Consider the following 25,617-nt stretch of genomic DNA (forward strand, 5'->3'; position numbering starts at 1 on the left):
ATGCACATATGCCCTGTCACCTCCAGTGGCTCAGTTGTCTCTCTGCTCCTTGCAATCCAATTTCCTTGAGAACAAGATTTTGCCTAATTAGCAGAGGGAACATTTTATCTTACTCACTACCATATATATATCTATATAGATATAGATATATATAGATGGTACCTGTCTCGGGGCCTTCTACAGGGTAGGTTTTTGGTAAATATAGATGAAATAAATGAATGAATGTAAAAATGAACAGTACAAATGATTGAACTCTCATTGCATTCAGTGTGAAGAGCACTAACCTCCATGGCTTTCTGTCACTGGCAGATTTTAGACATGTGCTCAAGACCTGCCTACCTTTTCAAGTTGGTCTCCTACTCAAGCCTTCTTAAACTTCCTAAATGGGACATGTTTTTAGATTCCCATTTAACTTTGCATGTGTTATTTATTACCACTTCCTAGAGGGCCCTCTTTCATCCCACCCCAACCCTGCGTACAATCCTTACTCTCCACAGCATTTTCTTTCCTGTCTCCTTAGTTTAGGCTCTTTAAGAGAATTAGGTGTTTTCAGCTTCCACTGTCCCCGCAGTCCCATGTACAATTTCGTACTACACTTTGTTCAACATGATAAAGGAAAGCATTTTCCTATATCATTAGAATTTTTTGTGAATCTTTAATGGCTAAACAAGAAACCATCATGTGGCTATATCTCACATTTTAAACCTTTTGTCTCCTTTTTGGACATTTTGATTGTTTACCTTTGTTATGCATTACCCTTATGACAAACTACAATGACTTTCTCTCTATGGACCCCTGTGTCCACATTTTTTACTTTCTTATTAGGATTACACACTAGAGGTAGAATTGCTGAACCAAAGGGCAGGATTACTTCTGAAACTTCTGAAATACGTTGCCAAATTGCTTTCTTGGAATGTTGTAAGGGAGTTTAACACTCCATAGCACCAGCAACACGAGTGTCTAGCTCACCATACCACAACTAAATTGTAATTTATCAATTTTAAAATACTTCATTATTTTTAAACAGCAAAGGGGGGCAGAGCATTTAATTTGCATTACTTTTATTCCTAGTGAGGCATTTATACTTGTGTGTATCAATTTGTCATTTATATTTTCTCTTTTGTGATTGGATGCTAAATGCCTTTGTCTATTTTCTATTGAAAATTTATGGTTTGGGCACCTGGGTGGCTCAGTTGGTTAAGCAACTGCCTTCGGCTCAGGTCATGATCCTGGAGTCCCTGGATCGAGTCCCGCATTGGGCTCCCTGCTCGGCGGGGAGCCTGCTTCTCCCTCTGACCCTCCCCCTCTCATGTGCTCTCTCTCTTTCATTCTCTCTGTCTCAAATAAATAAATAAAATCTTTAAAAAAAAAATTTATGGTTTATCTTTTTGAGTTGTAGGAGCATCTTTAAAATATTGATAAAGGTATTTGAGAAGATGCTTTCTCAACTTACTGCTTGTTTATGACTTCTTTGTACTTCAGCAGTTTTAAATTTTTATGTAGTCAAATCTCTCATCTTTTATATGACTTCTTCCATTTATTTTATGCTTAAAAAATGTTTTTTCAAGGTGCCTCAGTGGCTCAGTCAGTTAGGCGTCCAGCTCTTGATCTCAGCTCAGGTCTTGATCTCAGGGTCGTGAGTTCAAGCCTCATGTTGGGCTCCACACTGGATGTGGAGCCTATTTAAAAAAAAAAAAATTCTTTTCCATCAGGATGCTAAATATCTATTAACCTGCTTTTTTGGTAGATTTACATTTTATCCTATTAGTTCAGTTAAAAAGAAAAAAAAACTTGAAAGCTAGGTTTATAAAAATGAAAGAATTTAAACACTGTGAAAGGGCATATTAAACCTTGCTCAAATAATTCAAATGTCAAAAACCTTGGTCTAGCCATAATACTTGGGCTTGTGCATCTTAGATAGTATTTGTTTCAACATCTTTCAGGATGCCATGAAAATACTGTAGCCGGACACACTTTCCCAATACCAAGGTATGGTGATTCCTGTCCTCTTTGGGATTACACCTATTATAGACACCATTATCAAGGTCATTGACTTTCAACTTCTAATTTCAAAAAAAAAAAACACTGCATGAACCATAGTCATGAGAGCCTAATTTTGTTGAAACCCGAACATTCTTTTGAAAAAAATAAAGCACCTTAACAATTGAAAACTTTCAAAATGGCTTTAAATGGTGCACCTCATACTCTGCCATTTCTCTCCTCAATAAACAAACATAGTAAAATATAACTGAGAATGATGTTTCTACAGAGAAAGTTGTGAATTGATCCTACTTTCCATTTTTAAAAGTATTATTTATAGATCATGGTACATAGACTATTGCTAATAACAAATTACTGATGGCCCAACAATTTGATATGGCACCACAGCTGTGAGTCATACAGGAAAGCAAATCATTATGAAGGTGCAGGCACAAATTAGGGGTTTGAGTTGGAGATGATATCTTGTTAGAGACAATGAAAATAATTGTGAAGTTCAGACAAAGTAAGCATCAACCCCAAGGGCTATGATAGAGGACCAATTGCCTTTTCAATATCAGAAGCAAAAGTGAGTCTTTAAAAGGCAACATTATGCAGTGCCTTTGGTGATACTGAAAACCACAGATTGTTACTTCCTTTGTTCTACTCTCTTGTAGAGAATCCACATGACATTAGCGTGCTAATACATGAACTGCCTGATAGGGAAGCAGCATTCTCAGGAGCTAGGCAGCCCTGTGAGCACAAGTGCCTGAAAGTGATAAACAAGGTAAAAAACAGAGTGGGGTGCTGAGGTGGCTCAGTCAGATAAGTGCCCAACTCTTGATTTTGGCTCAGGTCGTGATCTCAAGGTGGTGAGATGGAGCTCCACACTGGGTGTGGAACCTGCTTAAGATTCTCTGTCTCCTCCCTTTGCCCCCCCTAAACAAACAAACAAAAGATAAAGAACAGAGTAAATGGTGGTTGCCAAGAGATGGTGGTGGTGGGTAGGATAGGAGTGATAGTATTTAAGGGTACAAACTTGTATTGAGCAGTAAATAAGTGGTAGAGATCTAATGCTCAGTATGAAAATAGAGACAATAATACTGTACTGTATTATGAAGAGACAATAATACTGTACTGTAATTATGTAATGTGATAAATATCAGTACATCAGCAATCATATTACAATATATAAATGTTTCAAAGTAACACACTGTATACCTTAGAGTTTTAGACAATGTTACATGTCAAATTTATTAAAAAGAAAAGAAAAGAAAGTATTGGCTGCTATTTGGTAAACTCAACAGTGCATCCCATGCACTGAGCTAGGTGCTTTATGTTCCTCTCGGGCTGACATTACTATCCCCACTTTACAGATGAGAATGCAGAGGGTCAAGGTAGTTAAGAAACCACAGACCAGGGCGCCTGGGTGGCTCAGTCGGTTAAGCGACTGCCTTTGGCTCAGGTCATGATCCTGGAGTCCCGGGATCGAGTCCCGCATCGGGCTCCCTGCTCAGCAGGGAGTCTGCTTCTCCCTCTCCCACTCCCCGTTTGTGTTCCCTCTCTCACTGTGTCTTTCTCTGTCAAATAAATAAATAAATAAAATCTTTAAAAAAAAAAAAAAAAGAAACCACAGACCACACAGGGTAATTTGGAAGAGCCAGAGTCAAACCTAGCTCTGTTTCTTTGCACTCACCACACTGTTTTGTAACAGTTTACCTCTGCATATGATTTTACAGCTTAACAACTTTGTTGATGTATAGAGAAGGCTTTGTAATGTCATTAAAAGAAAGAAGCTGCATTTTAGAAAAGCAAGTATAGTGCAAATAGGCATCACTCAAAGGTCCTCATGGTGCTTCGAATGAGAGAGATGAATGAGCTCTTACACATCACCTAGACCAATTCATTCCCTACATCTCTCTGTGTTATACTTTGAGTTCTGATAGCACCTTTACCAAATGGCTAACACTTTTCTGCTTAATGCTCAGTGTAAGAGAAGTCAGCCTCTTCTTTAATTCTTCTTGTTATAATGTCCAGTTCACCTGTAACACCACATAGTTCACAACCTGGTCTTGTATTCTCTTTTATCCTCTAATTACTTTTAGGCTCCCGAGAATTCTGCCCTTAAGACCTATTAGCCCAGGCCTAGAATGTAATGCTTTTTTGCTTACTTCTCCAAATCCTTTGCCCCAAAACAGTGCATTATGTGTAAAGGGGAACATGAGGCACACTTGTAAGGTCAAAAAAAAAAAAAAAAAAAAAACCTTTTCCTCCAAAGTATGCCAAGCAGTATACCAGATGCTTAGGCACCCAAGTGTTTGGCATCCTAGCTGCCATCCACTTATGTAGTTTGGTTCTATTTCTTGCATAGGGCTGGATGCTACCTTCAGAGGGGCCAGGGAAGCCCACATAGGATGAGGGTTAGAAAATCTAAAATCTAAGCAGTTTATAGATTCATCCATATCATTGTTTATGACAGATTTATGGTCAAAAGCCTACAACTATATAACTCAATCCTTCCTTCTGTAATTTTAGACTCTTCCTTTTAATTCTAGCTCCAAAAGAGAGAATAAAAAATACCAGTCCCTTTTTTTCCCCCCACAGCTTCATTTCTTTCCTATGACAGTATTTCACTCATATGTTCTTACATTCAGGAAAGCAATATAGAAACAAAGATAAATGAGATTTGGGCCTGATCCTCTGAGAGCTAATAATCAGAGAAGGAAGGAGGCCTGTGTACCAAATATGACAGTATAACGAGGTGAGGGCCTTGCCTGCTTTGGCCTTTGGGCTTTGAAAGCAGTCCCTTTGATGGAGAATGGAAAACTCAATAGAGTGTGAGTCACTCTTACTGTTACCTTTAAGGGAAGGAAGTCCTATCCATTTGACCTGTCTTCAGGCGCCACACAGATGAATATTAACAATGACTGTCATCACTGCATTAAACATTTTTCATCTCTGGTATAGGCAGGGCTAGGACTAGGGTGACGCAAGTGAAGTACCACATCAGGCACAAAATTTAAGGCGGCACCAAAAATCTCTGCAATTAAGATAATATTTTAATGCAGCATCTTAGAAAATAATGCAAAAGAATCCATAATAAATAAAAGGATCCGTTAGGTATTGGTCTCAGGTACTCTGGAATTACATAGGTATCCAAGGTTGTATCTTTTGTCTTTGAGTGGCATAGTTTAGTTGAGGTGATCTAAAAATGACAGTAAAAACAAGCAGAGTACCTGTTTTATTTTCACTCTTTTGATTGTAAGCAAGTGATCTGACCTAAGCTCCAGTGAAGGAATACAGTAGGAGGTGGTAGTTGATTTTCATTATACATCTAATGTCATATGGGAGCCAGCAGAGAAATTCGATGACATGAGCCCTAATAATAAATCCCTTAAAGAGTGAACACAGACTTTTTTCTAGATTCAAGGAACCTCTAGACACTTTAGCAACAAAATTTGGGAAGCTTAGCTGTGGTTCACTATAATTAGCGGACACAGCCACAGCTGTCCTCTACATGTCTGCGTCTTTCCCTCATGCTGCCAGCTGGTCATTTCTTCTGCTCCTTGAGTCACACTCAGTAGCAGAATCCAATTGGCCTACCTTTTTGTTTCCCTCCCCAGCCCAACCCTATAGGTCCTACAGGTCATGGTCGCAGAATAGAGTCCCAATCCTGGTCTAAGCAGCTTTGGCTGAGTAGGGGACTGAATTGGCTTGGAGTCCATGGGACAAATGGGAAGAGGCAGTTGCAGACAGGGTGGTTTTCCTTAGGAGAGGGTATGATGAAGCACCTCCCTCCACACTATCCTTGTGGATTAGTAACTGAAAATGCCAAGGAAGCTGAACAAATAGCAAGTGCTAATGGAGTTCGGAGAAGAGAGGTCACCAAGGGCCAGGGTGTGCTAATTATATGCTATAAGAGCCTGCAATTATAAACCCATAGATATGCAAATAAATGCTGATGGCTGAACACTAGAGACTGCAAAGCCGTTTATCTATGGCCCCTGATAGGTGGACAGCAAAATAAATGATTTGTTTATAAATTCACTTAGAGATTACACTCATAATCTTTAACTCCTTTCCCCCCTTTCTGGGGGCATCTACATAAAGAAGAGAGACAGGAGGCACTTCAGACTGCATTTCCATATTCATTACCTCCTGACCCAGGCGACTCTGGAGGTTTATAATAGGATAAACAGACTCTTTCAGGTTGTGACTGGCTGATTCACACTGCCTGAAGTCGTTTCCCGTGGCACTTCTTTACTGAATCAATGTGAAGTGATCGTGGCATCTGTTCCTGCCACCCAGATCCCAGTGACAGCTCATAAATTGGCATTTCTTGTCTGTCTGGCAGAGAGGTCACAGAGAATATCACTGCAGGGAAATACTAAGAATGCTGCCTGCTGGCATCAGGACTTCTGGAACTCAAGCCTGAGATATGTCTGTGCCCCGAGCCCGTGGGGTGACTCTCACAGGAACCGTGGGTGGGCTTGCAGGTGCATGAGACCTGGCCCTCTAGAGGAGGTGAACCATGCACACCTAGTACTTAAAGCGGGTAGTTTCTGACAACATTGGGGTTTCCGTCCTTCTGGATAACCTGTGAGAATTAATGATGTCCTCAAACTTTAAATGGAGTTAGAAGATTCAGCAGAACTTTGGGCTTCCTTGGAAGAGCCAGAAATTTTTCATTGCTCTCAATGGAGAATAGTTAAAAAAAAAAAAAAAATCCATTTATTCCAAGAAATGTTTCTCGAGTACCTGCTATATGCTATTTCCCATGCTCAGACTGTAGCTTGTTGTAGTACTTACTGGATATTGTACTATGGCCTGTATAGTACATAATACACAGTAGAATCCTAGGACTGTAGTGAATCTAGCAGGCAGAAATCTTCCAATATCAACTCCATTTTTATGCCACTTGGAAGGACATTCTCACTGATATTTTTAGTTTAGTTGTTTGGTTGCAAGAGGACATGGTGAATATTGCAAAAAGGTTCAGTCAAGTTTGTCAAGTGTTCCGTTATATTTTGGTGTTTTTCATCTACCTATCTTCTGAGATAGCAAGTGTTCTCACAATTCAGCTGAATTAGAAATGTCCACTCAATAGTCAGTGACTGTACAAAATAACTTGTAAATAAATAAAGGATGAAAGACTGAACAATAGGTATAAATGAGCCTGCAGTTTCAATAGGTGTATTTCTGCTTTGTTCAGACTTTGAATCATGAGTAATTAAGCCTAGGCAAGAAATCAATCCACCATAAAAAAGTTTTGAAAGTGACTGTAAGCAAAGATATAAGGTCCCTCTTCTAAAATTCAAGTTATCTAAGCCTGCCCCCAACACCAAATCTACTGAAACAAGTGAGTCATGAAATAATATTATGTCCATAAAATGATTCCAAAAGGATATAGGCAAAGGTTTTAAGAGTTCAACACTGGACAATGGACAGGGCCTAATTTTTATTGTCTTGAATTTATTGTAGTGTTCAGAGAGTTTTTTCCTCTTCATTTAATTGAGTACAATCCAAGTAGGATTTTTTTCCTTAATATATATATTAGCCAGGTTTGATTCTGATAATTTGTTTCAAAATACAGTTCTACTGAGGTAGAAGGACTAGGAGAAAATTGATAACATCATTTTCTTGGTCTGTGAAATCAACAGCAGCCTGAGAAAATTAAATCAGCCCTCCTAGGCAGAAAGCATGATGTTAACTGAAATGACATCATCATGAGAATATTTTATGACCTAAAAGAAGTCATCAGTTCCCTTATTCTTAAGCCCTGTGCTGGCAGTTTAAATCAGTTACCATTTTATATATGTAATATTTTTAATAAAGATGCAGTGAGTTCTCTATGAACAGTCACAGGCTCTCAACAAAGCCAGACAATAGTGTTCTTTATATTTTTCTGTGTATACAAAATGTGTCAGATGGACCTCTAACATAATTAAATGTATTAGCCCCTTTTGGTAGCCCCTATCTGTAGTTATTTCTTTGTATTCGATTATCAGTCTTACATTTTGCAGGAGTCTATCTGTTAATATTAAGTCTCATTTACAAAAAAAAAAAAAAATGACACTAGCATAAACATACTTTATCTCTCATAAAAGAAATCCAGAGGTAGAAAGTTCAGAAGTGGCGTAGTTTCACTCCTTATCATCAGTGACACAGTGACCATTATGGTCCCTAACTGTATTGTTTCTTTGTAGTCTCAAGGTTGCTTCATGGTCCAAGATGACCATTGAAGCTCCAGCCATTATATCCAGGTTCCAGGTAAGCAAAGGGAGGAAATGGGAAAGAGCAAAATCACAGGGGTCCTAGCTGAGTCAGCTCCCCTTTAAGCAGCCGTCAGAGGAGTCCCACAAAACCTTTGTGCTCCAGTTACATTGGGCTGAACATTTTCAGTGGGCCACATCTACCTACAAGGGAGACTGAGAAATAAAGTTCTACAAGGGAGATTAAGAAATAAAGTTTTACTACAGGAAAAGTGACTAGTGGAAAACTGACTTCCTCTTAATAAGAAAAAAAGGAGTAAATGGATGTTTGGGAGGCAATCCATCTCTGGCCATTTCTGCCACAGCAGCTCAATCATAGAGCAGGAAATATGGAAAATAATATTAGGTCCTCCTGTGATCACTTATGCAGAAAAATTCCCATAGAGCTCATACATTCCTCCTCATATCTTATTTAATTGATAGTTATGTATCTCATTAATACAAAGCCCTTTTCAAGCTGAGTTTTTGTGTGGATAACCCCGTTTTCAGTGCAGACAAAACGGTGATCTCCCAAGCCAATTTTCTTTATCAGATTGGCATCATGGGTTTTTCTGTCTCCAAAACCATGGAAATACACATCAGTCTTCCTAAAGCTGAGTATATTAACAAAGCAAAAACAGACCCCCCCCCCAAAAAAAATCAAGAACATTATCAAATCTGACAGTTTTAAAGGATGTATTTCAGTGGATAACTGAAAGCATCTTTCCCTTACATCACTTCACACAGTGTGAATTACTTAAAAAAACTGATAGAAACACTTTTTTTTTTAAAAGATTTTATTTATTTGACAGAGAGAGAGAGAGCACAAGTAGGCAGAACAGCAGGGAGAGGGAGAGGAAGAAGCAAGCTCTCCATTGAGCAGGGAGCCTGACGTGGGGCTCGATCCCAGGACCCTGGGATCATGACCTGAGCCGAAGGCAGCCGCTTAACCGACTGAGCCACCCAGGTGCCCCGATAAAAATACCTTTGTAAAATGATCTTATAGCTGCCTTTTTTAAGGGCTGCTGTTTGTCATTATGAATTGTGTGTATTCTATATAATTGACAAACAGAAATTGACAAACTTACTTGGTTTTTTTCTGAAAAAGGAGCACTTGTCTGAACAAGAATATATGCTAGCTTCCGTAAAGTGAGGGGGAAAAAATTGGCTATTTCATTGAAGAAACTTTAAAAATCTTCTCGTCAATGTTATTTTATTAGCCACTGGGATAGAACAAGCCAACTCTATTATAAAGCACCTTATCTTACCACTGAGCTAGTTATTTGGATGACGAAATAAGCCTCTGGATTCCTCCTGTCCACTCCTCAGCCCCTCTACTGTGTTGTAGAAAGCAAACAGATCAAGGCATCTTTTGCTATGTTATGGAAGGCTTTGTGTTAGGGAAGAAACTAATTCTCTAGATAGTGTGTAAGCCATGACCGGCCCACAGTAATACTATAAATTAGGTAAAGTTTGTTTTGTTTTTTTTTTTAAAGATATTTATTTATTGAGAGAGAGAGAATGACAGAGAGACAGCATGAGAGGGTGGAGGGTCAGAGGGAGAAGCAGACTCCCTGCCGAGCAGGGAGCCTGATGCGGGACTCGATCCCGGGACTCCAGGATCATGACCTGAGCCGAAGGCAGTTGCCTAACCAACTGAGCCACCCAGGTGCCCAGTAAAGTTTGTTTTTAATGCTTTGCTTATCCTCTTTTCTCCCCTGCTCTGTTCAAGAAGCGTTGACTGAGCAACACTGGGGACCACTTTGGGAGCTACAGAAACATGGAACTATGCCTTCACTGAGCTCACCACCTATACTTCCTGTATCTTTGCTCAGGGATATGGCCACCACTTGCTGCCCCTGATGTCTCCTGGACCCAAGGGGTGCTCTCTCCCACACCAGGGTCTGGCCTTGTGGACATTGCCCTATCTCCTGACCTGCTCCTTACCCTCCCACCCAGACTGCCAGATAGTTCTTCCATTTGAATTTGGATCTTTCAATTCTTACCTTAAATGGAAGATACTGGTAGCAATTTCAGACCATGTATTAAAAGAGTGGGTACAGAGTTGTGAGATTTTTTTTTTAAAATAACCAAGGACTTTGTAGTACATATGTGTTTGGCAAAAGTTATAACTGAAATTTACTAGGCATGTTTGTAACAACTAAAAGATGTTGCTGTTTTAGATAATGTTTTAGTATCTCTAGATTAATTCATTTAATAGAAATTTTACTAAAGTGATTATCCTCTTGGTAGAAAACTCTCTGAAACTAATTGTTGGGTGGCAATTTATAAGTAAATATAGAGGGGAATCACTGAGATCATATAAGCAATTAGACTTCTCGGTAAGGCCAACACTCCCCAAAAATTGTGACATAAATGTGTGAAGTTTTGTCAATTTATTCATTCACATGTGAATACAACAAATATTTATGGGATGTGGACTGACTCTAAGTGGTTAACAAAATAAATGTAGTTTCTGTCCTCAGAAAATTTATGGTGTAGTGAGAGTGGTAATTATAAATTAAACAAAACAAACAAGATGATTTCATGCTCAGAAAAAATATTATGAAGTATGGACAGGGTGCTGTGAAAAATAACAGGATGGCCTGGCTAAAGGGGTCAGGAAGGTCTCTGTAAAGTTTACATTTAAGATGAGACTAAAGTTGAAAAAGGAGCCATGTCAGAGGATCCCAAAGTTTGGCACTTAAGGCAACACTATCCAAAAGGTATGGCGTTTGTAAGTTGACTATGACTCTACTGAGGTATCAGGCATCTGAATTTTCACCATGCCCAATATCAGCCAAAGTTCTCATTTCTACCCAGAGGTAGTATTTCTTAAAAAGACTTTTTCTTCAAGCCTCACAAATCCTAAGACATTGTTTTGGGTGTTTACTTTTGCATATGGTGAAATGCGGCTAGTTGCACAGCTGTTGGGTGTGTTTGCTAACCGTGCATCTCTCTCTCTTCCTCTTGTGTCACCAGGCCTCCGGAACCTGTTTACAGCACTGTGAACAAACTGTGTGATAAGCCTGCTTCTCCCAGGCACTATTCCCCTGTTGAGTGTGACAAAAGCTTCCTTCTCTCAGCTCCCTACCCCCACTACCACCTAGGCCTGCTCCCTGACTCTGAGATGACCAGGTACTGCATGAGCTTCCTCGCTTCATTTTCTCAAATTGCATGTGCTTCCACAAGGCTGAATGGGTAGAATCCACCTCTGCTCACTTCTCTTGTACTTGACATCTTCCTCAGTGGAGAGATGTTCTGCTTCTTTGGTGCAATGGGAGAAATTAAGAACATTGCCTTTTTGTTTTTCTTCCTAGTGTGATCACAGAGCACTCGGACATGATCACATGATTTTCCAAATGTTCTTGGTTCCCATGCATTTTTAATAAGGTATTAATTATATTTTTCCAGAAGAATTAATCTTGGAATTTAATTAGCACTATTTCCCTCGTACAGAAGGATAAAAGAGCATGTACTCAGTACATTTTTGAATAATATTTAATAATCACTACTATTCTGCAGGTATAAGATAGCCTAAGAAGTAGGTACTATTATTGCCATTTAATATTTTAATCAAAATATTAAATTAATACCACTATTTAGTTGACTCCTTAAGGTATTAAACAACTTGCCCCAAACTACATCATTAGCTGGTTCTATCTAACCACAAAGAATTTTAACCTTTATGGTATGTTATCACAGTAGGTTTTTACCATGTTCTCTTTATTTAGTTACTCCCATTTTATATAAGAAAACGAGGCTTCAAAGAAGTTAAGGCATTGCCCTCGGTATGATATTGCCAATAAATGCCAAGTTCAGATTTGACTTAGAATGTTTTGAGTCTTTCCACAACTCTGTAAACAAATCATTCTAAGACTAAAGGTTGGATATGATTCTGTATCAGTATTCTGAAGTATATGTATGCTAAATAATAAAACCTCATCTTTACACAATAGCAAAAGTCAGAGAGAGAGGAGAGCAATAAAAGGAGAATCTAGTGTTCCAAAAGGTAGTTCCAGTTCCGTTTAAATCAGGAGATCTCAATCATGATGTTCCTACATATAATGAGGTGCTTATCTGATTATGTTTTCAGATAGAATACCTTCATATGTTTCCATAATACTGTTAAGGTCAAGAAAATATAGATTTTAAAATGATTCAAGGTGAAAATGGATATATCAAAAGGGTCTCCTTAGAACATCATCTCTGTTTTTCTTTTATATTTTCAAAGAAATAATTAAAAGTCAATTATTGGCCTTTCTAGAGGAGTTAAATAACAAATTTTAATTATACATAACATTTCTAGAAATACATGAGAAAACATATTTTTAGCCATGTAATCAGCTGGGGCATTTTCACTAATTTGCAACCATTAAAGCCTAATAGCATTTTAGAATGCTTCATAAATATTAATTATTTTTTTTATATTTTTAACAAATAATAAAAGCTACTTCTTGATACAGCAGACTATTCAATTTTGAAGCCAAGACGGCAAAATTACCATAGCCATAGGGAAGCAGAAGGTGCACACACACCTACAATAATGACTTCCTGGTATTTAGGCATCTATAATCAGCTATGCAAAGTCAGCTAACACTTACTGAGCTCTCCTCTGTGCCAGGCATTTTGTTAAGTACTTCTTATGAATATCTTGTAACCCTGACAGTCACCTTATGAAGTAGATGTTATCGATATCTTCATTTTACAAGTAAGGAAATTGACGCTTAGCAGTTACCTGACAGGCCCCAGATCATCCACTAGTAAGTGGCAGGGCTGGGATTCAAACCCAGAGGACCAGCATAGGCATGATGGCGGAGATGTCTTTGCTTGCTGGAAAAATTCTCCGCTCATTTCATTTTGTCTCTCCTTTCTCTATTTTTATCCTACCTTCTCATCTCCCTTCAGGCTCAGTGTCAATAACCCATGCTCTTTTTTTAATAAACCTAAAAGTCACATTTCTTGCATCCTGCTGGAGATTTTGATGCATCTCTCTCTTAAAACTCACCAATAAGCAGTGGTAGAATCTACCTCTTATGTGGATCTACCAGATACAATTCTTTTGCAGTTTACTTTCTGTAATTTGTATTATGAAGACCATGGGGTTTCTTTTTTGTTGTTGTTGTTTTTCCCAAATTAAAAAAATATATATGGTATAATGTTGAATATGTCTGTTTCAGATTACACACCTTCAGCAATCCTGATATGCCCCAGTCTCCAACTCTCACCCTCCATCACCCAATTGGGAATTCTATTTTCTAGTCTAATTCTGTCCCCTTCTTTTTTTTTTTTTTTTTCCTATTTTATCCCTCATTTCAAAAAAAAAGTCACATATACACATATGCATACACATATGTACACACATTTTAGTGACATTGTCACCAATACACTGATACTGAAGTTCTTGATTTCACCCCACTTTTCTCCCCTTCCACACTTTCCCAGCTCAGTAAATGGCACATTCATCTACCTCATTCCTCAAGCCAAAACTTGAGAATCATACCTAACACCTGTTCTCCCTCACACCCATCATTCAGTCTGTCTTCAAGTCCTATTGATTCTACCTCCAAAATGTATCTCCAATCTATTTATTCCCCTCTACTTCTATTTTTAGCACTTGAACCCAAGCCTCCCTTATCTCCCACCTACAATAGCCTCCTAATTGGTCTCACCACTTCCATTGTTGTCCTCCTGATTTATTCTCAGTGCAACCAAGGTGATCTGTTAAAAATACAGATCGCATCTTTCTCCTCTTTTGCATTAGTATAAAATGCAAAGTCACTAATATAGCATCCAAGCTATGCATGACCTAGCCCCTGCCTGCCTCTTAAACACCTCATTTCACTCCTCCCTTTGCTGATCACACTAGTCACATTCACAAAATGCACTAAACCTCTACCTATTTCAAATGCTTCACACATGCTCTTTCCCCAAACTGAAAAGCTCTTACTACACTTTGCCTGGTTAACTTCTGGTCATCTTAGATGGAAGCTTAAATTGCACTTCCTCAGAGAAGCTCCCTGAAAGAAAATCTGATCCCCTATTGTATTGTCTCTTGCTCTTTTTTTTTTTTTCCGTAAGACTCAAGCAATTTATAATTATATATTTATTTATATGATTTTTAAAACCAAACTCCTGTCTCACACTGGATGCTGTAAGCTCCCAGGTGGAATTGTGTCTGCTCTGTGCACTGCTAAACCCCTAACACTTAGCATAGTCTCTGGCACAACAGCAGCTCAAAATTCTTGAGTAAATAAACATGGAAATAAGATCTGCAGACAAGCAGACAGATCCTTGTTCAGGAACACATGATGGCTAAAGCTGTGCTTTACTCAGGTCTTATGGGTACCTAAAATTACCCTAGGAGTGAATGAATCTGTACATTGAAACAAAGAACAGCAGACTAGAGCTCACTTCTTGTACTGCACTTTCACCTTATATTATCTCAATGGTCAGTACATTATCATTTCATTAGGTAACTGTCCGTTTTTCATGAAAACTGAGTAATTCCTTTCAGAGATTATTTACTTCCTCTGCAATGGAAAATACCACTCTGAGCAGATGTTTCTTGAAATGCAGCTGATAGACAATTCAGGGGTAAAGTTCAAGGGTTCTCGTTCCATTTATGACACCATCACTTGCTTTTTCCACTGTGACCTTAAATAATCTATAGAACCTCAGAGGTACCTGAAAACTTAAAATTAGATGGACAAGCCCTTATTCAACTCTGTAATGATGAAGAACTCAAGTCACTGTCTTCATGACTAATGCGTACTTCTACTTATAATAAAATACAAATATTGGGGATCTTCTGCCCTCAACAGGATATTACAAGAATATATCTTTCATTTCATCCAACCAAGATTTATCAAGCACTGATAAAGTGCAAGGTACCATACTAGGGAAGCTTTTTACAAAGGTATAAACTAAAAAAGCCCATCAAAAGTGTTGAAAAAAAATGCCTCACCTTTAAGTTGCAATATGTGATTATATATATTATATAATACATATGGTATTATATATAATAAATAATATATAAATATATATTTGTGTGTGTGTGTGTGTGTATATATATATATATATATATATATATATATATATATATATTTAGGGAACAAGAGAATTTTCCCGTCTATTTCAGAAGCATGCACCTACTGATAGGACAGTTACTGTCTCAGATTAGAATATAAACTAGCTCTGTGAAAGTTAGCATGTGAAACCACCTTTACATGTGCACCAGCTTAATCCCTAATCAGCATTCAGAGGAATGGAAGCCAGTCAGCAGAAGCAAGGAGAGCCAATCGTCTCTATTCTGTGCCTTTCAGTCAGAATACCCAAATTTTCAGCACTTTGATTTGATAGCAAACATCCAGGAGTGAATTAATTGTATACACAATTACTTCTGTTACATCATCTAGAAGAAAACAGAGTTGAAAGTTTTTCTTAGGAAAGCTCTTTAAATTACTTGGCAAAGTGTCAGCTCCTAAGGCTGCAGATTATATTTAGAGTAATTGACTTTTCAGAACTTGCAAAAGCAAGAAATGGGCAGAGCCTGGAATCAAACTAAAATTTGGAGCTCTATGAAACACAAATGGGATTGCTGTGGGGCTTCTGCTTATCCAGTACATCTTTCTCTTAAAAAAAAAAAAATGTTTTTGATGTTGTAATTGGTTTTTCTACTTTGGGAGAATGGTAAGCTTTTCAGCTTTTGATATTCCTAGGGCAAGGAGAATAATATTTTTGTCTCTTTTCTCAACACATATGGCATGTTTTCATTCGTCCTTTTACATAGGTGGTCCTAATTATTGTTATTTGGTAGTTGATAAACAGAGACTGAGATAAACCAGATGAAGACTAAAGTATGTTGGCAGATTTGGGGCAGGAAATGGCCTTTGAGGCATTATATGATCAAAAAACATCTTTACTCATTGCAGAGTATATATTCATGGGATTTCTTCTAGGTTCCAGGCATTATCCTGGATGCTGGGATTCAAAGGTGAATAAGATACCATCCATCCTTTCCCTGTAATGACATGTAAATGAAGACATGTAAATGAAGAAGTCATTACTGCGCATTGTGACGTATATATGCTAAAAGCTCTCCATTTCTCTAGTACCTAATCTCAAGGCAACTGAAACCCAACTAGTATAAGGTAGCAATAGAAGCAAGCCTGATCTTAGACTGTCCCTTCTGCAGAAGGTGAGCATTTACACAGGAATGTTCTCCACTCACACCTTGTTTCATCAATTCCTAATATTTGTAAGAAGTTATTTTTTTTAAGTTTTTTTTATTTATTTGACAGAGAGAGACACAGCGAGAGAGGGAACACAAGCAGGAGGAGTGGGAGAGGGAGAAGCAGGCTTCCTGCTGAGCAGGGACCCCGATGCTGGGCTCAATCCTGGGACCCTGGGATCATGACCTGAGCTGAAGACAGATGCTTAATGACTGAGCCACCCAGGCCCCCCCTGTAAGAAGTTATTTATGGGAAACTTACCATTACCTTTTCATAGGTCCATTTGCTAGTCTAGCTTCTAACTACTCTCTACAGAGCTTGGAATTCATGTATAATTCACTCCTTTTGTAGAAGTCATGAAGCTGGTGGCCTCAAACCATCCCCAGCCTTGGAACATAGAGCAAGATCTTTATCTCACAAGACCTCAGCCATATGTAACGGTGGCCTATCTTTGGCAAGCTCGCTCTCTCCTTGCAAAACAATAGCAAATGTATGTGGGCCTTTAATGTTTTAACTGTCTCAAAGTCTGTAAATCCAAAATCAGATATAACTTCTAGACATAATAATGCTGTAATAGAAGTACATGTGAGTCTCTAAAGGTAAGCAGGGGAAGAATCATCTAACTCTGCTTCTGTTTTTCTTAAAGTTTTCAGAAAGACATTGACCTCCTCAGTCAGTGAGGGAAGAAATGTGTTCGAAGTCGAAGAAGTGTAGCTCAGAGTTAATCCCCACAGTGTGTGAAAGCATAGTACACTCGGAATCACAGCATTTCTGTGTGGCTAAGAGTTATTGGGTGGGTAATGAAGTTGGAGTCGCAGGCTGCTGCAGATCTTAGAGGACCTTACTTGCCAAGCAGAAGATTTTGGAATTTATCCTGCAAGCAGTGAGGAGCTATTGAAGAGGTTTCAAGGTGAGAGAAGTAGTAATTTGATTTGTGTTTTTAGAAAGATCACTCAGCTGTGTAGAAAGAGTTTAAAGGCAGGGAGACTAGTAGCAAATCCACTACAGCTGAAATCATGAAGAACTGAACTGAAGCTGCAGAGATAGACATAAATGGATTCAGAATTATTTATCAAATGAAATGGGTGGTACTTAGTGATTGTTTCAAGGACAAGAATTTTCTGGCTTGGATTATTCACGAGCTGATTATATCACCTCCTCTCAGTACTCTTGTCCACAGTAAATGTATTTTTTTCCACAATAAATGTATTTAAACATAAAACTCTGTAGAAGGAAACTCAATAGAAGGCAGTGCTAGAAAGTCTCTTCTTTGAGGTAGTGGCAACCTGACGTCATTGAGGAGCTGGGTATTATGTCCAGACTGTCTAGGTTTGAGGTCTTCCTTTGACCATACTAAGCACTTGGATTTAGCTAACCCCGTCGTCTTTCTCAGAGCCTCGATTCACTCATCAGAAAAGGGAAATAATCCTACCTGTGCTTTTCTCTTCCTAGGATTATTGTGAGGATCAAGGGAAATGGAGCAAATGAATTTTCATCTAGGCACTCTCCACATTAGTCATTATTGTTTCCATATGCTCATTCTACTTTAAAGCCTTGAGCTCATGTATATTTATCTTTAGTGCTATCACCAATCAGGTGAAAAATATTTGTCAGCCTAGGTAAATCCCGAGACCGTAAGAAAGCTGTCCATGCTGATGCCGTCATTCTTAGCAGCAGCCCTCCTTGTCACCATGGGCAAAGTCACATATTTCTCCTTTTATTAATACGTGTTTAGGCACCCGGTAAAATGTGGTATATTTCTTAAGCCGTATGTGACTTCACGCTCCTATGAGATAATTCTCTTTTTTATCTACTTTTGTTCCAGTCTCTCCCGCATGTGCCTTTTTAGGAATGTAGACAAAATAACAGCGACTCTCTGGAACACAGATTAGTAACTAGACACTTTACAAATATACCTTATTGCTTATAAGAAGCCCAACAACCTTGAAAAGTACGGGTTTTGATCTAGCACGCGGAGGGGACAGGACTGTAATCAAGACACACCCACTGCCGCGGAGCCTCACTCTCTGCGCGTGCGCACCGCGTCTGCCCTCTCAGTCCTCCGCGTCCCCGCCTCCCACTCTGTGGCGCCTGCAAAGGAATTTAAGCCCCGTTCGCGCAATTTAACCTGGGAAATAGCACCGTTAGAAAAAAGGAAAGACACTTAACAAATCATTGATCTTCTTACGTCCTTAAGAGGCTGATAAAATCTTAACGAATTCTTAATTTCATTTTTAATTAAAACCTGGAGAGAAAACCCTCTGGGACGTGGCTCATAAGCTACAGCCCCTCCCCTGTTTACGCAGCAGTTTCTTCAAAGGCTTTCACTGCCTTTTTGAAGTAGGTGATCGCTAAGCCCATTTGAATTAAGGAAAATAAGGAGAGATTAATTGACTCCCACAAAGTCACAGACGCTACTCTTGCCACATTACGTTTTATAGCTTCTTTCCACAAAGTGATACATATGCAAGGGTTCACAATGAGAAAAAGCACCCCTTGCTTTGACATTAAAGCATTCTGTGTATAGATACTTTTAAAAACACATATCCCATTTATTGTTGCCCTCCACTTTTTTTTTTTGATTAGGGAGATGTTCTTTCATTAAGAATTCAAAAAACATTTTATACAGCCCGTTTGAAATTACATTGTAAGTGTAAAGGAGGAAGGAAGGCAGAGAGCTCACCCTGCTCCAAAAGCTCTCATTTACCCTTCATGACACAGCCGGTCGGTTGAGAGTAGGAGGCTCGGAAGAGCTGGAAAATGAGCCCAGATTTGTCTGATTCCAAAATTCCCATTCTGTGGTATTCAAATAACTCTGTCATGAAACAACCTAATTTGCTTAAAAGAAAAAAAGCCTGATTATTTCTGTGAAATGTTATGAATATTTCCCCCTTGGTTTTAGTATATTTTTTGTGTTTTGGGAGCAATCTTTAGTAACCATTATATTATTGAGTAGCAATAAGAGATTGAAGAATAAGCATAATTTCAAAAGCGGTCCTCTCCGGAGGGAAAGTAGCTGTGAGAAAATGCTATGCAAAATCACTATAGCAACAGATTATAGGAACTCAGAAAGAATCAAGACAGTAACATTAAGCCATAACACCCACAGCATAGATGTTAATTAAAACCACTAACATGTAGTGAGTGCTTTTATGTTCTAGGCACTGTTCCAAACTTTTATGTACTAACTCATTTTATCTTCATAACAACCTATGAGGTAGGTGTGATTATTCCAATTCTATAGAAAAATTATGGTACATATTTTAACAAATGGAAACAATGGGATGAGATAGTTGAAATTGAGCACATCGGGATTTATATACTTAGAATATTAATTTTATTAGACAAGACTTTTTGCTTGTCTCGTTTGCTCTTGTATTCCCTGTGCCAAAATGGTTCCTGGCATGTAGTACAATAGTAATATGGTGATGATGATAATGAAGAAAACAATCACAATTATTTATATAATCTTACTACCCGCCAGGATGCACTTTATACATATTAGCTCATTAATCCCCACAGCAATCCTGGAAGGCATGTGTTACTAAATCCCCATTTTGCAAGTGAAGAAACTTGATCTAGAGAGATTGAGTGACCTAAGGTCACACAGTTAGGATTTGAATCTAAGCAGGCTGGCACCAAAATCAAGGCTTAGAAATGTACTCAATAAATATTTGTTGCATGTTGTTCTCATCACACATAACATTCCTCAAGGATTAAATTCTGTTTGAGAAAAAAGTACACCTCATTTAATATAGTCAGATTTCAGTAGATTCTGTTTGAGAAAAAAGTAAACCTCATTAAATACAAATTTCAATAGATAGGTAAGTCGATAAGTAGATGAGTATATGGTTAAGAATGTGGACTGTCAAATCAGAGTGGTAGGGTTTGCATCCTGCCTCCTCAACTCCCTGGTTGTGCAAACTGGAGTAAATGACAACTACTGTGAGCTTATGTATCCTCATCTGTGTAATAACAATAATTGTAGTATCCTCATGGAGTTGCTATAAGGATTGAATGAAGTTACATGTAAAGTGCTAAAAGCAAAGCCTGATAAATATGAAGAGCCCCATTAGCATTACTATCGTTACGTGTGTGTGTGTATTAAACACATAGACATACTTTGTGACCCTAAATAGATATCTGAGGCTGAAGGGGGAATGAATTCTTCTTAAAAGGCTGTTTTCATTCGAAGACTGATGGTGAATCCTGTGAGTTATAAAGGGAGATGAATTTTAGGATTGACAGTATGGGAGGAGGGGCTGTGCAAGACTACTTATATTTATATAGAGATATAAGCATTTTAGAATGCAGAATTTTGTTTTGATTAAGGGATCAAAATTTACCTCTCAGAGCAGAGAAAGTAAATCTTCCAGTTCAACTCTTTAATTCAGTTTTGTAGACCTTAAGCTCATGTGAAGTTTAAAGGATCTCTTGAACAGTGTATTTTAAGTCAGCAGGGATGTGTGTTCCAAATTGAATACTAAAACCTAAAATCACTTTCCTCCAGAGGAAATGAATACATTCAAGGGTAAAGAGGAATTTTATGGTTTGCTTTAAAAGGGGGAGGATATACTGAGCCTCTCTAATCAAGCCAGAGACTTTGTCCAAATTTTAAAAAGTCTCCCCTTCTTTTGGAGAAAGGACAAAATGTTCCAGGGCCCAAATGTGACATGATAAACAGCTCCTTGCTCCTTGCCACTTCCAAGTGTTTTCCTGAACAACCTGACCAACAGAAGGGATTGGCCTAGACTGAGGATAGGGATGGGGATAAGAAATGAAAATCTTATTTCTCTTTGATATTTCTGTCTCTCTCAGATTCATTCTAATGTTCTCCTTCCTTCCTTATGCCTTTGGCATAATTACAAGGATCTCATCCTGTCCAATCTTTATAGGTCCCAGATGAGGAAAATGTCACTCAAACTACAAATATGTATTAAATGCCTATTATACGGTTGGTACTTCTGGGGATAGACAGTCCAGACATAGTCACACCCTACTCTCAGGAGATTTAGGGACCACTGGGCCCAGAGGGTTTCTTGGTGGGTATAATTGACAGCCACTAATAATGCTTAACAACAACAACAACAAAAGCCTAGAAATTTATTTTGGGTTGCATTTTTCAAATATATGTGAATTTTACTTTGCCTTGGGCCTTATTTATTTTGGAGTCATTCTGATGTCTCCTAGTTATCACAGATACAGGTTTGTATTCATAGGTTTTCAGGCATTCAGACCTTTTTCAAGTGAAATCTGAAGGTCAAGTGACAGTCCAAATTTCCTTCCAGCTCTCCCCACTTCCATATGATAGGTTACTTGATGAGTTCTTACTGTCTTGCTATCACTGGAATCTATGTTCCTTGTAAGTAGGCCTTAAGCTGCATTGGAAGGGGCTGTGAGTAAAAAAAAAGTCTGACCAGATTCCCATCATTACAAGTGCCAGAATTCTGAGACTCTCCTTCCCTTCTCTGCACAATCTTTTGGTGACTGCTAAGTTGTCCTGGACAGCCATTTCCTTAGTTTTGCAATACAGCCTTTTCCCATTGTTTCCCCTTAGGACACCCTTCACTTAAAACAAATTTAGTCTTCTCACCTTTGTCTCTGTCTCTACCCCCTAAAATGATGTTATTTCAGATGTATATCTCTGTTTCCACTGTGGTCCACATTGGCACTTTCTGCCCAGGCCAGACTTGGAGAAGCTTGGTAGTGTTTGGCAGGGACAGTTCCCATCCATGTTTCTGCTCCTATCTTCCGTAGCAGCTCGTTTCCTGTCCCAGCCAGATTCCCTGTCCTGATTTGCATATTGGAGTTTTCTTCTGGGATCCTTGTGGCCCATAGAAACAGCCTCTAATCGAGACTCTCCCCAGCAGAGAAACAAAAAAGACAGAGGTTGAGGAGCATTAATATTCAGTTTCTGGAGCATCACATCTTTTTCAGCAGATGATCTACTTTTTAAAACCCCAAAGTTAGAAAAAAATTATAACAGGAGGGATGGGAATAGTGACTGTGGGAAATCAGAGCAGTGGGGAAGAGGTGGATGCCTTGTCCAGTGATGCTTCATGCACCTGCTGACATCTCATTGGTCAAGGCTTCCTTAAACTTCTGGTCAAAGACCTGTAAATCACAACTCCACATTACTAGCTGTCTTTCCTGAGTCCTCATCTAAGCATATAGCATTGGTTTCTTTCCTCCCTTTTCTCTAAACTATCTTTTAGTGTATCCCATGCCCTTGATACACCCCTCAATGAGACCTCTCTCATGGAGTATCAAGGGGTCCCCTCTGTTTCCCTGGTCAACAAAGTGGAAATCCATATGTGCTCAAGACTCAGCCTCTTTCTAACCCCACATCTGCCCTCTCAAGTTGTTGGAGTCTTCAGACCCTTCCTTTCTTCTTGTTAGGCCCAAAGTCAGCTATAAAAAGGACCTTGCAAATGATCTTTCATTCTTCTTTATGTACTTTCATCCCATAATGGCCAGGGGAATAATGAACCTCAAGAACAGTCCAAGTCAATTCACAAATTTTTCTTTAGTAATAATTCTGTGTAACATGAAAACAAGATGTCCCTCTGTCACCTCCTTATGGGTAAGAACCATGTTGTATGTTGTCCATGTGGCATATGAGAACTTCGTAGACATTGAGTAGAATGACAAGTGGTGGGTGCCCACCTAGAACAGTGACTTACTTATCAAAGGGGGAATTTACATTTAGTGAAAGCTCTTCTCCAGCCTGAAGGCATTGTATGGAAAAGTTGGTAGTTAGAGAAGAATCCTTCTCTCTGGATCATATTTCACCTTTGTTCTCTTAGGAGAAGGTGATACATGCATTTTTTTTCTGAGATTTCTGAGTTAGGCCACAGAAACAGATTTTCTCTTGCACCCTGCACAAGGTAATGTCTACTTTTTGTTAAAGTCTGTTTCATTTGTACTCTACATATGTCAATTCCAGATGCTCTTGAGAAGTCACATCATATGTGAATTCCTCAAACATGTCTTAGAGGGGTTGGATCATTGAAATGTGCACTGCTAGACTTTCAGAAATGGGATCAAGGTCCATAGTAAGCAAACCTCTCAGCAACTCTGATTGACCTTGTGAAAGGTAATAAAACAAAAATCAATTAAACAAACGTAGAAGATGGAAAAGGAACAGATTAAGACTTGCAAAAGGACTTTATTTTCAGCACCAGTCACTCTGAACATTTGCTTAGCATGCTAAATAAATGTCAGTTCTTGGCAAGGTGAGGGTAGTTGCCATTCTCTTCCTCTAATGTTCACTCTACCAACTCTAAAGAAAAAGAAATTGAAGGCAACACGTATTGCAAATAAGCCCAAAGCTAATAGTGTATCCTCGGGGCACTCAGTATCATTAAACCATAGAATGCTTTATTGAACAGGGTTAGAGATGACTGCATCCAAATACTTAAGGTTTTTTGAGAAAGTAAGTTCAGCAAAATTAAGAGACTTACCCAAGGTCTCAGAGTCATACACATGGTTTGTGGCAAGTATAGGACTTTGATCAGGAGTCACTGCTTTTTCCTCCCATGCCAGCTTGTAATGTTAATACAATCTTCCAGAATGTTTCATGCTCAGAAATATTACATACATAGACCAAGCCTGGAAGGAAATAGAACTGTAACTTCAGAATAACGGTATTTACCTTAGGGAAGTGTGATTAGAACAAGGAAAAAAATGTGTTATCTTTTATTTCATACAATTTTAAATTGTTTTCATTGTTTATAATAAACATGTTCAAGTTCTATTAGTAAAAATTAAAGAATCCACCATTCAGACTCAGCAGTTCCACTGCTAGGTGTAAACCCAAGAGAAATGAAAACATATGGCCACACAAAACTTGTATACAATGTTCATAGCAGCATTATTCATAATAACCAGAAGGTGGAAACAGTCCAAATGGATAAATCACATGTATCCATACAATGTAATATTATTCAACCAGGAAAAGGAATAAAGTAGTGACATATGCTACAGCGTGTATGAACCGTGAAAACATGTAAAATGAAAAAAGCCAATCATAAAGGAGCACATATTATATGATTCCATTTATATAAAGTGACCACAGCAGGCACACCTATACAATAGAAAGTAGATTAGTGCTTTCCGAGAGGCGGATAGGGAGGTGGCAGGAACTGAGAGTGACTGATAGGGGTATGGGATTCCTTTTGGGGGTTATAAAATGTTTTGTTTGTTTGTTTTTATAAAATGTCTTAAAATTAGCTTGTAATGATGGTTGCACAGCTCTGTTAATATGCCAAATGCTACTGAACGATGTACTTTAAATGGGTGAATTTATGGTATGTGAATTATATCTCAATAATGCTGTTAAAATTCCCACTTAACAGTTAAATAATTCATATAGCAACACAAAACTAAGATTATGTCCTTATGACATCAAGTATTCAGACAAAAATAACAAAAAACATGCTTAAAAATTTAGATGATTTTCCTACCCTACGACAGATAACTCAGTAAATTATTTCGGGGGATTTAGAGGTCTTCAGACTTTTCACATTTTTAATAGGGCTATAGCTCTCATTTACTAAATACCAACTTTGTTAGGTATTTTGCAAATGTAATCACTAATCCTCACAATAAATCTGCAAAGTAGGTATTTTTTATCACTACTTTACTGATGAAACTAATAGCTGACAGAGCTGACATTTGAACCCAGTTCCTTTTGTTTTTACTATACCACAGCCATCATCCCATTATATAAAAAATAATCCTTAAAACTCTCCTTCCCAGCTAGAAGAATTGTCTACACTCTCTCCCTTCCTTTCATCCATTAACTCTTTGGAGCTCTGCAGCCAAGTTTCACCCCAACCCTCCACTGAAATTATTTTCACCAAGGTCCCCAAAATTCTCGGTTTCTAAATCCAGTGGAAACTTCTTAGTCCTTATCAACTTATATCTTCTGTGCACTTTCTCTATTGCTTGCTTCTTTGTGAAACCTGTATAATTATTATTATTCTACATCCCACTTCCAGACTCATGACTCTTTTTGAATTTCCAACTTCTCTCATCCATCTCCTTAGACATCTCTTCTCTTCATCCCTTGTTTGTTCATTCCATCAAAGATACCTTCCCTTTCTATTCTGTATGCCGCCCCTGATACAATACCTCCACATCCACAGATGGGG

General features: G+C 38.4%; 1 protein-coding gene across 2 annotated transcripts in view; it reads left to right on the forward strand.

Moving 5' to 3' along the window:
• Positions 1 to 25,617, forward strand: part of LOC123856523 (disks large homolog 2) — an 812,179-nt gene that overhangs the window by 345,278 nt on the left and 441,284 nt on the right. For both annotated transcript variants that reach the window (XM_064576814.1, XM_064576815.1), the window contains exon 9: positions 11,211 to 11,366. In XM_064576814.1, coding sequence (XP_064432884.1) covers positions 11,211 to 11,366 — 156 coding nt within the window. The remainder of the gene's footprint in view (positions 1 to 11,210; positions 11,367 to 25,617) is intronic.

Source organism: Mirounga angustirostris, unplaced genomic scaffold, assembly GCF_029215605.1.
Source record: "Mirounga angustirostris isolate CCGP_5_RB_7025 unplaced genomic scaffold, mMirAng1.0.hap1 SCAF_13, whole genome shotgun sequence".
NCBI lineage: Eukaryota > Metazoa > Chordata > Mammalia > Carnivora > Phocidae > Mirounga > Mirounga angustirostris.